General features: G+C 41.8%; 1 protein-coding gene across 1 annotated transcript in view; it reads right to left on the bottom strand.

The window, feature by feature from the left end:
* Positions 1-267: 267 nt before the first annotated feature.
* Positions 268-14,275, bottom strand: part of dok1b (docking protein 1b) — a 30,769-nt gene continuing 16,761 nt past the window's right edge. Inside the window, exons 3-7 of the mRNA XM_024138880.2 lie at positions 12,907-13,077; positions 11,741-11,834; positions 10,720-10,892; positions 1,984-2,425; positions 268-1,721 (exon numbers count right to left, since the gene is read on the bottom strand). Coding sequence (XP_023994648.1) covers positions 778-1,721; positions 1,984-2,425; positions 10,720-10,892; positions 11,741-11,834; positions 12,907-13,077 — 1,824 coding nt within the window. The 3' untranslated portion in view covers positions 268-777. The remainder of the gene's footprint in view (positions 1,722-1,983; positions 2,426-10,719; positions 10,893-11,740; positions 11,835-12,906; positions 13,078-14,275) is intronic.

Below are 14,275 nucleotides of genomic sequence, written 5' to 3' on the forward strand. Positions count from 1 at the left end.
AGTGCCACTTGGGACACAGGCAAAACAATCACATGTTGTGTGCATTGAGGTCCCAATTCTGCAAGTCCCCATTTCATTAAGTTCTCGATCTCCAACAGTTGAGTCTCCATAGTTTAGACGTGATGATGAAAATAAAATAACAAATCACAGTTTTTGCTCTAAAATGTCTGTTTGAAGGTTACAGATTATGATGAGTGATTAGCATCATATCATATCAATTTACAAAGCAGAAACATGTTATAGTCTTTCCAGTAAGTGCATAGTTAACATTGACACAGCCACACACACACACACACGTCTCCCGCTGACACGCAGAACACTCAACTTGCTGCAAGCCGCATAAGTATTTCCCACTTCTGAGTGTGCGTCCCAAATGTGCGTCCTATTCTCTATGTAGTACACTCTTTTTAACCAGGGTCTATAGGGCCCTGGTCAAAAGTAGTGCACTATATTAGGGAATAGAGTGCTCTTTGGGACACAAGCTGTGTCTCTGTCTGCTTAGCCACATAGAGGTTTCTGTTGGTTAACTGTTGTGTTTGACCAAACATTCCACACACACATCCCATGTCCTCTTGGTGAGCTTTGCTTGCCACCATGGTATGTCTTCCCTGAACTACATGTCCCAAGATGCAACAGGAGAAGATCGAGATCAAGCCACCACTTTTTAAATCTCCTGGGTCGTGTTCAAAATGGAGTTTCTTATGGGACAAGTCCAGGTTGTCCTCACTGTTTCAGTATGTTTTCTTTCATTTGGCGCATCCAGTCCTGTTTAGGGGCTTAAATGTCTCCCAGATTGTCATAGATGATATCAGGGGATCGCAGGCCGGTGTGGGGGTACCAGGGATTGGGAGGGGGCTTGTGTCTCGACACTTTACTGTACAGCTCTGTGTGCCTACCTTCCCCTCCTCCTTCCCCACCTACACCCCTGGCCCTGTCTCCCCCTCCCCCAACTACACCCCAGGCCCCTCCAATTCCAAAACCTCCGCTACTGTTATTATTGTTCAGGTTAGTTGGACCTCCAGGCCCAGCCTTCCCCAGGGGCAGAGGCACGGGATCCTTCCGAGGAAGAGCAGCCTTTTTGGGCTTGGGGGTGGTAGCAGGCTTGGGTGGCCACTTGGAGCCCCCTGGTCCTCTGATGACGAGAGGAGGCTGTGGTTGTTTTCCATAGGAGGGGACTGTGTAGTTGTCTGTAGGCAGGTTGTAGAGCCCCTCGTGGGGCTGAGGAGGAAGGCTGTCTTTTCCCAAAACACCACCTCCTGCTCGCCCCTCTGGTTCATCATAGATGTGTTCGGCGTCGGTGAGTGACGATGACGATGCTCCTTCCGCCTGACCCCCGAGAGAACGCATGTTCCCCCCTCCTCCTCTCCCCCCTCCTCCTCTCCCTCCTCCTCCTCCTCCTTCCTCCAGCCCCATAACACTCATCTTCTGTATCAGATCCAAACTGATTTGATCATAGAGGTCCGAATAGAGGGGATCGAGCTGGTTGTTGCCGTGGTTACGACCCCCAATCCCGGTGACCCCTCCCTCGTCGCCGAGGGGTCGGAGTCGAGGGGTGGGGATCGGAAGGTTTAGGGAGTTGGGGGTCTGTGTCTTGATAGTATCAACGGGGTCAGAGTAGAGACAGTCGCCGGCGGAGAGAGAGGAGAGACGGACAGAGTCAGCGGGTTCAGAGTACACACTCCCCTGTTCCTCTTGAGACGAGGTCGCGCCTACTCCTTTACCTGAGACAACAAATATTCTATTAATCAATATTAAAATGGCTTTGTCAATCATCAGCATGGACACACAGTCACGAAAAAAGACAACAAGCAAAGTACTTTAAAACAAAAGAGAGCAAAAAAACATCAAACGTTTACAATCCAAATACAATGATCACAACTTCCTCCTACTTACAATAATACATCTCATTTTAGGCACTTTTCAAAACCCCCAGTCACATTAAAATAATGATTCTAAAAGTACACTAAACATGATGAGACTAACCTCCTCGAGGCATTGGTGAGCGCGGGGGCGTCCCCCCCATTCCTATCACCAACGGCGGTGGCTCTGGTAAACTCCTCCCTTTAAGGTTCTGATTTTGGCTCTTCCCTCCATCTCCCTCCCTCCTCCCGAACACTCCATCGGCTGATCCGGGCTTACTCCCTCCGGAACTGGAATCCCCATCCAGATCCCGGATACTGGTGTTGCCGTCGACTACCAGGCCACCTCCCGTTGCCACGGCGCTCCGTTGCTGAATGGGGGCAGGGCCAGGGTCGGATTCCAGGCTGCTCAAATGGTAGCTGAGGTGGCACTCCTCGGCCAGGGCTTTCTGTGATTGGATGGCCTGCTCCACGATGAGGAAGATCTCGTTACCCTGTTTGGTCTCGAAGTTGAAGTTCCCCGGACCAGAGTCGCAGCGCCGCCCCGCCTCGAACGAAAACATCACCTGAAAACAAAACAAACAAAGAAACAAACGTTATACAACATAATCTACATACTAGAGGTCAGATAGCATCCCCTGGAGAGAGGGACAAACAAGCGTTCATTTTATTCTGACTCTTATTTTGAAGATAAATGTATAATGACTCAGTGTTATTGTCTCTAGTCTGTGAAAATGTATTTTGAAAGTGATATGATTCATAAGACAAGACATCAGGCAATATAAACAAAACAGCAGCTGACAACAACACCCATTTTCTAAAAAAGCATCTCTAAAGCCACTGACTGAAAAGAAAGCAAGTCATCATCATGGTTATGTAGTAAAACCCACAGGTCAAATAAACATGTTTAGCAGATGTAGTCGAAATGCGTGTGTTCCTAGCTCCAACTGTGCAGTAGTATCTAACAATTTACAACAATATACACAAATCTAAAAGTAAAATAATGAAATTAAGAAATATTAGGGCGAGCATTGTCGGAGTGGCATTGACTAAAATACAGTAGAATAGAATACAGTATTTACATATGAAATGTGTAAAACAGTATGTAAACATTATTAACATTATTAAGTAACTAGTGTTCCATTATTAAGTAACTAGTGTTCCATTATTAAGTAACTAGTGTTCCATTATTAAGTAACTAGTGTTCCATTATTAAGTAACTAGTGTTCTTATTAAGTAACTAGTGTTCCATTATTTAATATGGTTCCATTATTAAGTGAGTGATTCCATGTCATCAATGCAGCCTCTAAGGTGCAGTGTTGAGTAACCGGGTGGACCGGCTAGTGATGGCTATTTACAAGTCTGATGGCCTTGAGATTGAAAAACATCTTCTGTCTTTTCAGTCCCAGCTTTGATGCACCTGTACTGACTCGCCTTCTGGACGATAGCGGGGTGAACAGGCAGTGGCTCGGGTGGTTGTTGTAGTGGTAATAGTAATAACCTCAGGCAGTGGTAATAGTAATACCCAGGTAGTGGTAATAGTAATAGTAGTGTAATAGTAATAACCCAGGTAGTGGTAATAGTAATAAGTAGTGGTAATAGTATAACCCCAGGTAGTGGTAACAGTAATAACCCAAGGTAGTGGTAATAGTATATAGTAGTGGTAATAGTATAACCCCAGGTAGTGTAATAGTAATAGGTAGTGGTAATAGTAATAACCCAGGTAGTGGTAATAGTAATAGGTAGTGGAATGTAATAACCCCAGGTAGTGGTAATATTAATAGGTAGTGGTACTAGTAATAACCCCAGGTAGTGGCAATATTAATAGGTAGTGGTAATAGTAATAACCCCAGGTAGTGGTAATAGTAATAGGTAGTGGTACTAGTAATAACCCCAGGTGTGGTAATAGTAATAACCCCAGGTATGGTAAAGTAATAACCCAGGTAGTGGTAATAGTAATAACCCCAGTAGTGGTAATAGTAATAACCCCAGGTAGTGGTAATAGTAATAACCCCAGGTAGTGGAATAGTAATAACCCCAGGTAGTGGTAATAGTAATAGGTAGTGGTACTAGTAATAACCCCAGGTAGTGGTAATAGTAATAACCCCAGGTAGTGGTAATATTAATAGGTAGTGGTAATAGTAATACCCCAGGTAGTGGTAATATTAATAACCCCAGGTAGTGGTAATATTAAACCTCAGGTAGTGGTAAATTAATAACCTCAGGTAGTGGTAATAGTAATAATCCAGGTAGTGGTAATATAATAACCCAGGTAGTGGTAATAGTAATAACCCAGGTAGTGGTACTAGTAATAACCCAGTAGTGGTACTAGTAATAACCCCAGGTAGTGGTACTAGTAATAACCCCAGGTAGTGGTAATAGTAATAACCCCAGGTAGTGGTAATAGTAATACCCCAGGTAGTGGTAATAGTAATAGAGTGGTACTAGTATAACCCAGGTAGTGGTAATAGTAATAACCCCGGGTAGTGGTAATAGTAATAACCCCAGGTAGTGGTAATAGTAATAACCCCAGGTAGTGGTAATAGTAATAACCCCAGGTAGTGGTAATAGTATAACCCCAGGTAGTGGTAATAGTAAACCCAGGTAGTAATAGTAATAGGTAGTGGTACTAGTAATAACCCCAGGTAGTGGTAATAGTAATAACCCCAGGTAGTGGTAATATTAATAGGTAGTGGTAATAGTAATAACCCCAGGTAGTGGTAATATTAATAACCCCAGGTAGTGGTAATATAATAACCTCAGGTAGTGGTAATATTAATAACCTCAGGTAGTGGTAATAGTATAATCCCAGGTGTGTAATATTAATAACCCCAGGTAGTGGTAATAGTAATAACCCCAGGTAGTGGTACTAGTAATAACCCCAGGTAGTGGTACTAGTAATAACCCCAGGTAGTGTACTAGTAATAACCCCAGGTAGTGGTATAGTAATAACCCCAGGTAGTGGTAATAGTAATAACCCCAGGTAGTGGTAATAGTAATAACCCCAGGTAGTGGTAATAGTAATACCCAGGTAGTGGTAATAGTAAAAACCCAGGTAGTGGTAATAGTAATAACCCCAGGTAGTGGTAATAGTAATAGGTAGTGGTACTAGTAATAACCCAGGTAGTGGTAATAGTAATAACCCAGGTAGTGGCAATAGTAATAACCCCAGGTAGTGGTAATATTAATAGGTAGTGTAAAGTAATAACCCAGGTAGTGGTAATAGTAATAACCCAGGTAGTGGTACTAGTAATAACCAAGGTAGTGGTACTAGTAATAACCCCAGGTAGTGGTAATAATAACCCCAGGTAGTGGTAATAGTAATAGGTAGTGGTACTAGTAATAACCCCAGGTAGTGGTAATAGTAATAACCCCAGGTAGTGGTAATATTAATAAGCCCAGGTAGTGGTAATAGTAATAAGCCCAGGTAGTGGTAATAGTAATAAGCCCAGGTAGTGGTAATAGTAATAACCTCAGGTAGTGGTAATAGTAATAGTAATAACCCCAGGTAGTGGTAATAGTAATAACCCCAGGTAGTGGTAATAGTAATAACCTCAGGTAGCTGTATCTGTTCTAAAACCACAGACCTTACTTAGCACCCCATTCTCTGGGCGCGTTCCAGTGGATGACTTTTGTCAATTCGGTGTACATCGTTGGTCACCACCTTCCAAAATGTGTTGTATTATGGACTTCATGTATATATATATATATATATATATATATATAAATAATAGACAAATTCATGTCGTACTTTCTTTCCCCAATTGATAATATAATACATTAAAACATTTACAATATATTTACAGTTTGAGTGTGCGATTTGGGGGTTGGAAACATGTTTATTTCAACATTCAACAAAAAATAAATATGTGTATAAACGATGGCGACACTGTCATGTTTCACTGCAAAAAAAAGTACATCTAAGCAAGCTTAAATATCTTGCATTGATAAAATCCTTTTTTTTCTTCTTTTTTTTTTCTTTGTATCCCTCATTTACTTTTGGGTTTCCTTTACGTTAAATCAATCTGATTCTTATATGAATATAGGCTTGCTAAAGTGCCAGAATTCAGGAACCCTGTGTCACTTCTAAGGATAATGTTAATCCCTTACTTAATCCCAAAAATGTTCCACGTTTTCACCATCATTGTAAAGCCCTAATTATTTTGTTGCTTTGACAAAAGTCAGTTCCGAATATTATTATTTATTTTATTTAATTAGTGATTAAATTTACATCTGTAACTAATTTTCAGGTCAACCCTGTTACATGAACTGACCTCTCGTTTTAATATGGTGAAACTACTCCTTTAAAAAAAATAAACCATTGAACATCTAATATTCAAATCATAGATTAAAAGCAGGTGAGCTGGTCCTGCTCTGGTGTTTTGAGGTGGATAACTGATCGGGTCGAGAAAAACACGTCAAACCTGTTATGCATAGACAGAGAGGCTAGAAATGAATTGACAATGACCCAAAAAAATTGTGAAGCTTGCATTCAATTGCAACTTCCTGTTGCACACAACAAGCTTCCATTCCCCCTCAAAAGGGGATTTAAGGCTCATTTAAGAAGAAATCGTCAACCCTCTTACGATCAACCCTGTTACTTTATTTAGCACTTGACTATAGTAAAAAAAAATGTACCTCTTAAGACAGGAAAACATGTTTTTTATGAAGTTGAACATGTGCTTTTTATGACAGAATGTTAAAATGAGGGTGCGCGTGTGTTCGGCATCCATGCACATGTGTGTCAGAGGTTCCGTTAGCCAATAATTGCAGGATTTTAGCTGATAAAAAAAAAAAAAAGTAGATAAATAAAATTGTTGCCGGCCAAATTGACCGGGAGAACAAAAAAAACGATGTTAGGCAGGCTGTCAGCTTGTCACCCACCACTTTACAATATGAGCTGGAGGCTGTATATGATTTAGGCTATGATTACAGTTTATCAATGTGTCCATATGGCAAAAGCTGGTGTTCTCACATTAGTTGAATTTTTTCAAACTTTTTATATTTTTATCATTTTAATTACGATTTTTATGATTAACAATATGACAATTATTTTGAGAAATTAAAAAGTTATTATTGAAACTATTCCACGAAAATGTGCATATGAAAATTATAACTGGCATGCAGACTGGTAGAAATGGTAGGATGAATTGTAGGCTATGCTTCCGAAAACATGAAACTCACGCGCTGTCTATGAAGTCTTTATAAAACAATTGCCTCCACATTTCGATGCTGGGATTTTCATGCAAGGTAAGACATGCCTCATAATATTGTAATGAAATGGGCAGGGAGCAGCCCTCGAACCCTCGACCTTCTAGCCCGAAGTCCAGCGGGCTATCGACTGTGCCCCAAAAGCATGCTCAAGCGGCAGAGTCGATTTCCGCGCTTATAAACCCAGGGTCGTTACAATATGAAGTAAAACATTCAGGGTTCAAACATTTAACAATTAAACATATAGCCTAAACCGTAATCATAGCCTAAATCATAGCCTAAACCGTAATCATAGCCTAAATCATAGCCTAAACCGTAATCATAGCCTAAATCATAGCCTAAACCGTAATCATAGCCTAAATCATAGCCTAAACCGTAATCATTGGCGGCTAAATAGCCTAAATGAGCTCATGGAACTCAGAGATGGCCAATGCAGCTGTTGACCTATAACGTTCATTGTCAACTAAGTAAATATAAGTAAACCAACCAATAAAAACAGTAGAAAATATAGTCTACCGATACAAATGCAGGTTCTTTCAAATCACATTAATCTATCTACTCCGCCTGTCTGCCTCCCTTTCTATCCYTCTTGACTTGAGCTATCGCTYGTGAAGTGCACCATTGTATCGGGTCAGACAGCTGTTTTTGCGCAAGGGAAAGGTATTTTGACTTTTCTATTGGATATATGGGATCATCTGACRATGATATTTAGCTTTTTCACACCGAGGCTTTGGGAGATTGTGTGCAAATTTAGACAAATMAAAAAGACCTAGCTAGCTAAAAGACAAAGTCAACCGGTTCCTTTAAAAATTGCAGTTAATATTCTTAAATCGTGTTTGTCCGTTTTCCCAGGTTTATAATGCCTATCACCTCCATGTCAGCATTATATCACACAGTCCATTGGCTATAGGTGAAGCATGGGACAAACTGTTCAGCTCTTCAGCCTGTGTGGTTCTGATAGTTGGTTCCCGATTTTTTTCAAATAGGCCTACTGTGAGAAACTATTAGGCTATCATTCGCAATGGCTGCAAAGAAAAGGTGTAGAAAGATGACAGAAGCTCAGCTTATTAGTGGTGGTCATGGTGACTAAGAAAATCAGAATTCAAACTTTCCTATTTGAGCGCAGCAGGCCAGGCAGGCTTKTTCTATGCTTGCTCAGGCGTGCGGGCTCCCTCAACATTAACAAGAGAAACCAGACCCATGCTCATTGCTCACATAGAGGACTCTAAACTAAATCAGGGATGCAAACTAGTCACCTTTCGGTGAAATTCGCTGTTTTGAATCCAAAATAGGTGACCTACGTGATTCGTGTAGATCCGATGAGAAAATATATATATATATTTTTTTAAATTGGTGCTTTGGATCACTACTGGCTGTAAGTGAACGAGTTATGCGAATTTGGAGCACTACTGGCTGTATCCGAGGCTCAGCGAATCGTTCACATAACAACAGAATGCAGCGAGCGACTGAAGAGCGAAGAGACAACCAATGTGCTAGTTACATCATCAGCGCGCTCTCRGGAAAGACAGTATGCCAGTTACCGCAGCGCATCCCCTGAACGATAACGTAGAGGTAGGTGAGAAGCATGACCACGGAGACSGGGTGAGAAGCTGACGAAGAGTACTTCATGAGCTGTAACCCGAAAAACAACTGTCATTTAGAKAGTTTGAGGTGAGGGAGAAAGTGTGGTGGCACAAGTATTGTATCTTGCTAGCTGGATCGAATTTTCCGTTAGCTAGCCAGAGAAATGTTGAGTAACATTAGRCAACTTAACTGATCAAATAATTGACTTTATGGTGTGAAAATTAGCTGGCTAATTAAGTCTGACAGGTAACGTAACATCAAATATTAGCTAGCTAACGTTACAACATCAGATGAGCTAACGTTAGTAACCTAACCAATTCGCTATAGTATTAYCTGGTGTACGACTCCTTGCCGTTCCTCAAGTTATAACGCGTTAGTTGCTTACTGGACCCTGGCAATCTGTGTGAAATGTTAACTAATTAACTAGCTAACGAACTAACTACTATCTGTTTCCCTCTACAGTATGTGGTTAATTTTCAGAATGAGAGAATTAGGTGAAAATGAGGTGTTGCTTGTTAAACAAGTGGATTCAGAGATCAAGGTGGAGCTGGAGCTGGGCCTGGCTTAAGCTGGATGCCACTATAGAGGTGAAAGGAACACCATACASTTTCCCTCTTTCAATACAGTGGATAAAAAGGGGTACTCTCTGCCTGAACGAGATAATTTATGCCAACAAAGGTTATCCTGCTCTGCTGACACATTGTAGAACATATGTCCACAGCAGGCAGAAAGTGTACAATGTAGTAATGTTGCTTTTGTTGTGTTGAACTTCACAGTAACACTGTTGAGTGAGGGGGATTWTTTWTTTWTTTTWATATTCAGTGAACGTTATTTTTGCAGAAACGTAGCCTTGCGCACTTGATCGATGTCTACTATAGAGGCCACTGTGATAGAGCAAAAATAGAATGCATGTTTGTTTCATTCTATTTCTACTTTAAGATGTTTCTTCCCCCCAAGTGCAATATTTAGATGTGTGTGGTGGTCACAAGTGTTCTATTAAAAGGCTGTCATGGTAACAAGTGTTCTATTAAAAGGCTGTCATGGTAACAAGTGTTCTATTAAAAGACTGTCATGGTAACAAGTGTTCTATTAAAAGGCTGTCATGGTAACAAGTGTTCTATTAAAAGGCTGTCATGGCTAACTGTAATATTAGTGTATTGTTTTTTTCGCGAGGCATGAGTGTCATTTGCAGTAAAGTCTAGGCAACAAATACCATTGGATTGCTTTCTATACATTTTTGAGCTGTGAGTTGGGTTCACATGAACCACTTTTTATTTTACACACAGAGACTGATCATGTAGATCATCATCTTTGTTGTTTAATTAGTTATTAAACAACAATTTATTATATTTCCTCCGAGCAGGGATTTATTACATGTTTCAGTGCAACAACAAAAAAGTGTCACCTTTTTGGGCCCTCAGCAGTTTACATCCCGGCAAAATACAAATACAAACTCCTAAATGATGGTTATGAAACGAAACAATGAATGTTCAAAAATTAGCAGGAGACAGCTGAGTGGATTCTGGAGAGACACGGCTATAGGCTATCTTCACCACAGACTCCTCCTCTTCTTGTCTCAACATTTTAAATGATACTCAAGACACATTATCTTCACCACAGACTCCTCCTCTTCTTCTTCTTGTCTCAACATTTTAAATGATACTCAAGACACATTATCTGTTAGATGTTTTTCACTGACAGCAGCAACTCAATAATCAGCTAGGCCTTTTGTCACGCCCTGCCTATGAAAATACTTCCTCATATGCCATTTAGAATGGTGATTTCTCACAAATTGTATTTTGGCAAATGTTTGAAAATTAAGTTTTATTGGCTGCTTCATTACAGGAGTTGTATGTTCTGTTAATATGAATTACCATAATCTAAATGTTATTTCTGTCATTCTGAACACCGTGGTTGGACTGCTCGAATGGTTTACTCACCCAATCCATATGGGTCTGGTACATTTCTCAAATGACCGGGAAATTAAAATCTTCCCGGTCACGTTGTCGGGCGCCACATTTTCCTAATGGAAAAAGCTGGTGTGTGTGTTTATATATAAACCCACCTTGTCACGTCCATATCTCCTCAGTAGTTTGTAGGGCCAGATCAGTAGACTGCTCTTGCTCTTGGACTCCTTCAATATGAGACTGTCATTGTCGGCCTTCAGCCAGTAAGTTCCCAACAGACCACAACGCTCTGAGGCCTCTGTCCTCTGCACACTTACCCAGAACTCATTCACTGTAGAGGGGGAGAGAGGGAGGGGTAAGGGACAAAACCATAAATCGAACCTTCATTTGAGAGAGAAATAATGTTTTCTCCAGTAGTCTCCACTTTCCTCTAGAGACAGTGATGAACCCAATGCCAGGGACTAGTCTACAAAGAACACAGACTGAGAAAGCAGGAGTATTGTTCAGAAGACTTGCCTTCCATACTATTTTCACAATCTGTTTAGCAATTTAAATGTAAAGGGAAGTTAGAAGTAGAATGAAACAATTCTAGATTCAAATAAAACTGCAGGTCTTGTGGTTTAAAATCTTTTTTTAACCCTTGGCCTTTTCGTTTGTCAGTCAGCCTTTAACAGAAAGTGACAGTTGTTGCATCACCATAGCGATGAACGCTGTACAACCCTGTTTTTCCCTCTCAACAGAACTTTAAGACTTCATTCTCCATATTTTCTTCTTTTTCGTTTTTGTCTGTATACTGCAATTCAGCTTTTAGCTGGGAACGTTTACAAGACAGTCTAATTAATAATAAAACCTTGAAATTCTGTACCTTCCCCCAGCTTCTCCATATAAATACATGTCAACAGACAGACTCTCACTGTCCACTGTCTGTGGAAGGGAGGGGCTGTGTTGACAACTTGGGACACTGAGGTGATTTGATTAAGAAAGCTAATCCTGACAAAATGGACGCCTTGTCTCCACAGAGTCTTGTTGATATGAACTTTGCTAAGAAATGATTAGTCCATAACCACTGTTTTCAGAAGTGTTTTTTACAGGCTCAATGCACTGTGTTGTGTGTTGTGTGTTGTGTGTTGTGTGTTGTGTGTGTGTGTGTGTGTGTGTTGTGTGTGTGGGTGTATTTACCCTCTTCTCGGCTGGAATAGATGAGATTCTCAGCCATCTGTAGATTAGTCTTTCCGTTAGAGTCAGACACGCTACTGCTGCTACCACTAACCCCCTGAGAGAGAAATAAAGAGTGCGGGGGAGAGAGGCGAGAGTGAAAGTGGAGCGAGAGGTGGGATAGAGAAATGATGAATTGATTCAGTTATTGCTATAATTCAGACTCACATAAGAATCATACTTTTCCCCACATTTTACAACCTTACAGAGGGAGGGAGAGAGAGAGGGAGAGAGAGAGACAGAGGGAGGGAGAGACAGAGGGAGGGAGAGACAGAGGGAGGGAGAGGGAGGGAGAGAGAGAAAGGGAGAGAGAGAGAGAGAAAGGGAGAAAGAGAGAGCGAGAGAGAGAGAAAGGGAGGAAGAGGGAGAGAGATGGAGAGAGAGAGAAAGGGAGAGAGGGAGAGAGAGAGATGGAGAGAAAAACACTGAGTGAATCTAAACTCCCACGTTGTCTGAAGAGTATCTTCCGTTTTCTCCTTCTCAGTGAACATCTCTAACTGATATCCAGCCTACACCCTGTACTCAAAGGTTGGGTGGGAACGTTACAATGCTAGAAGGCTAAACGGCTAAAAGGCTAAAATGCTAAAAGGCTAAAAGGCTAGAAGGCTAACAGGCTAGAAGGCTAAACGGCTAAAATGCTAAAAGGCTAAAATGCTAAAAGGCTAGAAGGCTAAACGGCTAGAAGGCTAAAATGCTAAAAGGCTAGAAGGCTAAACGGCTAGAAGGCTAAAGGCTAGAAGGCTAAAAGGCTAGAAGGTTAAAAGGCTAGAAGGTTAAAAGGCTAGAAGGCTAAAAGGCTAGAAGGCTAGAAGGCTAGAAGGCTAAAAGGCTAGAAGGTTAAAAGGCTAGAAGGCTAGAAGGTTAAAAGGCTAGAAGGCTAAAAGGCCAAAAAGCTAAAAGGCTAGAAGACCTAAGGAAGTGACCTCAGTATCTGGTACTAAAAACCCACATAGCACAGGAGCACCCGTGTCTGTTGGATTTTTTTTTGATAAAATAGGATAAAAAAATAAAAAAATAAGACAGAGAGACAGAGAGACATACAAACAGACAGAAACAGAGGGAGAGAGACAGAGAGAAATAATGAGAGAGAGAAATAATGAGAGAGAGAGACGTGTTTCTTCACTCCATACCCCAAAGGCAATCTCACACATCTTCTCCACCCACTCTGTGCTGACGCTTCTCTCTGCAGCGAGCACATGAGTCTTGTCGTTGGTCTCCACACAAAAGGCGGACATATTGTCTTTGGGACAGGCTTCAGTGAGGGCAGGGAGGATAGAGATACAATCTGATAGACGTATAACCTGAGGAGGAGGAGAGAGAGGGACAGAGCAGTGGAGGGGAGAGAGAGATAGATTATTATTCATATATTGTCTTTGGGACAGAAAAATTTATTCTTATTTTTGAACTTTCAACCCAACCCCTCAAGCCCCTCCCCCCTAGCACATTTTCCCATCGATCCGGGGATTTGAACCGACAACCCTCCATCCAACTAGGGCTGTGAGATATGGCCTAAAAATCATATCTACAGTTTTTAGAACTTATGGGCGATTCACGACATATATATAAATAAACGTTGTATAATTAAAGGTCCAATACACTGCATTTCAAACAGTCAGCAATAATCTTATGAATTCAGCTAAGCTAAGTATAAGCCTTCCACAAGCATAATTATTTTATCAAAGTAGTTGAACCTGTTTTTTGTGTGTGTTTTTTTTGCAATAATCACTGATCTGGCTTTTTTTTATTTATAAAAATGCCCTTTTTGTTACAGATGTAATCAGAAACATGCAAAATGCACATTCACTAATAATGACCAACTTCTGGTAGCAGCCATTATAGAAAATTAACACAGTTCTCTTAAACAATCTGTCAAGCACAAGCCCACGTGCTAGTGAGTAGCTAATGTTTACATTTCAAGTGTAGCCAACTTGGATCTATTTGCTAGCTAACTGCTCTATCACACAAGCCCCTCCCCCTGCCTCTCCACACCAAGCCCCTCCCCCTGCCTCTGCACACCAAGCGTCTCCCCCTGCCTCTCACAACCAAAGCCCCTCCCCCTGCCTCTCACACCAAGCCCCTCCCCCTGCCTCTCACACCAAGCCCCTCCCTGCCTCTCACACCAAGCCCTCCCCCTGCCTCTCACGCCAACCTCCCCCTGCCCTCACGCCAAGCCCTCCCCCTGCCTCTCACGCCAAGCCCCCCCCGCCTCTCACGCCAAGCCCTCCCCCTGCCTCTCACGCCAAGCCCCTCCCCCTGCCCTCTCACGCCAAGCCCCTCCCCCTGCCTCTCATGCCAAGCCCTCCCCTGCCTCTCACGCCACCCTCCCCTGCCTCTCACGCCAAGCCCCTCCCCCTGCCTCTCATGCCAACAAAGTTGAGAGATCACATCAACTCGCTATTTGCATTCGACGTTTGGTCCAACAGAATGGGTCATATGGACACCAAAACACATGAAGACATTATATACTGTGATAGAGGAGAAGATAACTATTCTAACAAT

The sequence above is a fragment of the Salvelinus sp. IW2-2015 genome, unplaced genomic scaffold, assembly GCF_002910315.2.
Source record: "Salvelinus sp. IW2-2015 unplaced genomic scaffold, ASM291031v2 Un_scaffold1612, whole genome shotgun sequence".
Classification (NCBI taxonomy): domain Eukaryota; kingdom Metazoa; phylum Chordata; class Actinopteri; order Salmoniformes; family Salmonidae; genus Salvelinus; species Salvelinus sp. IW2-2015.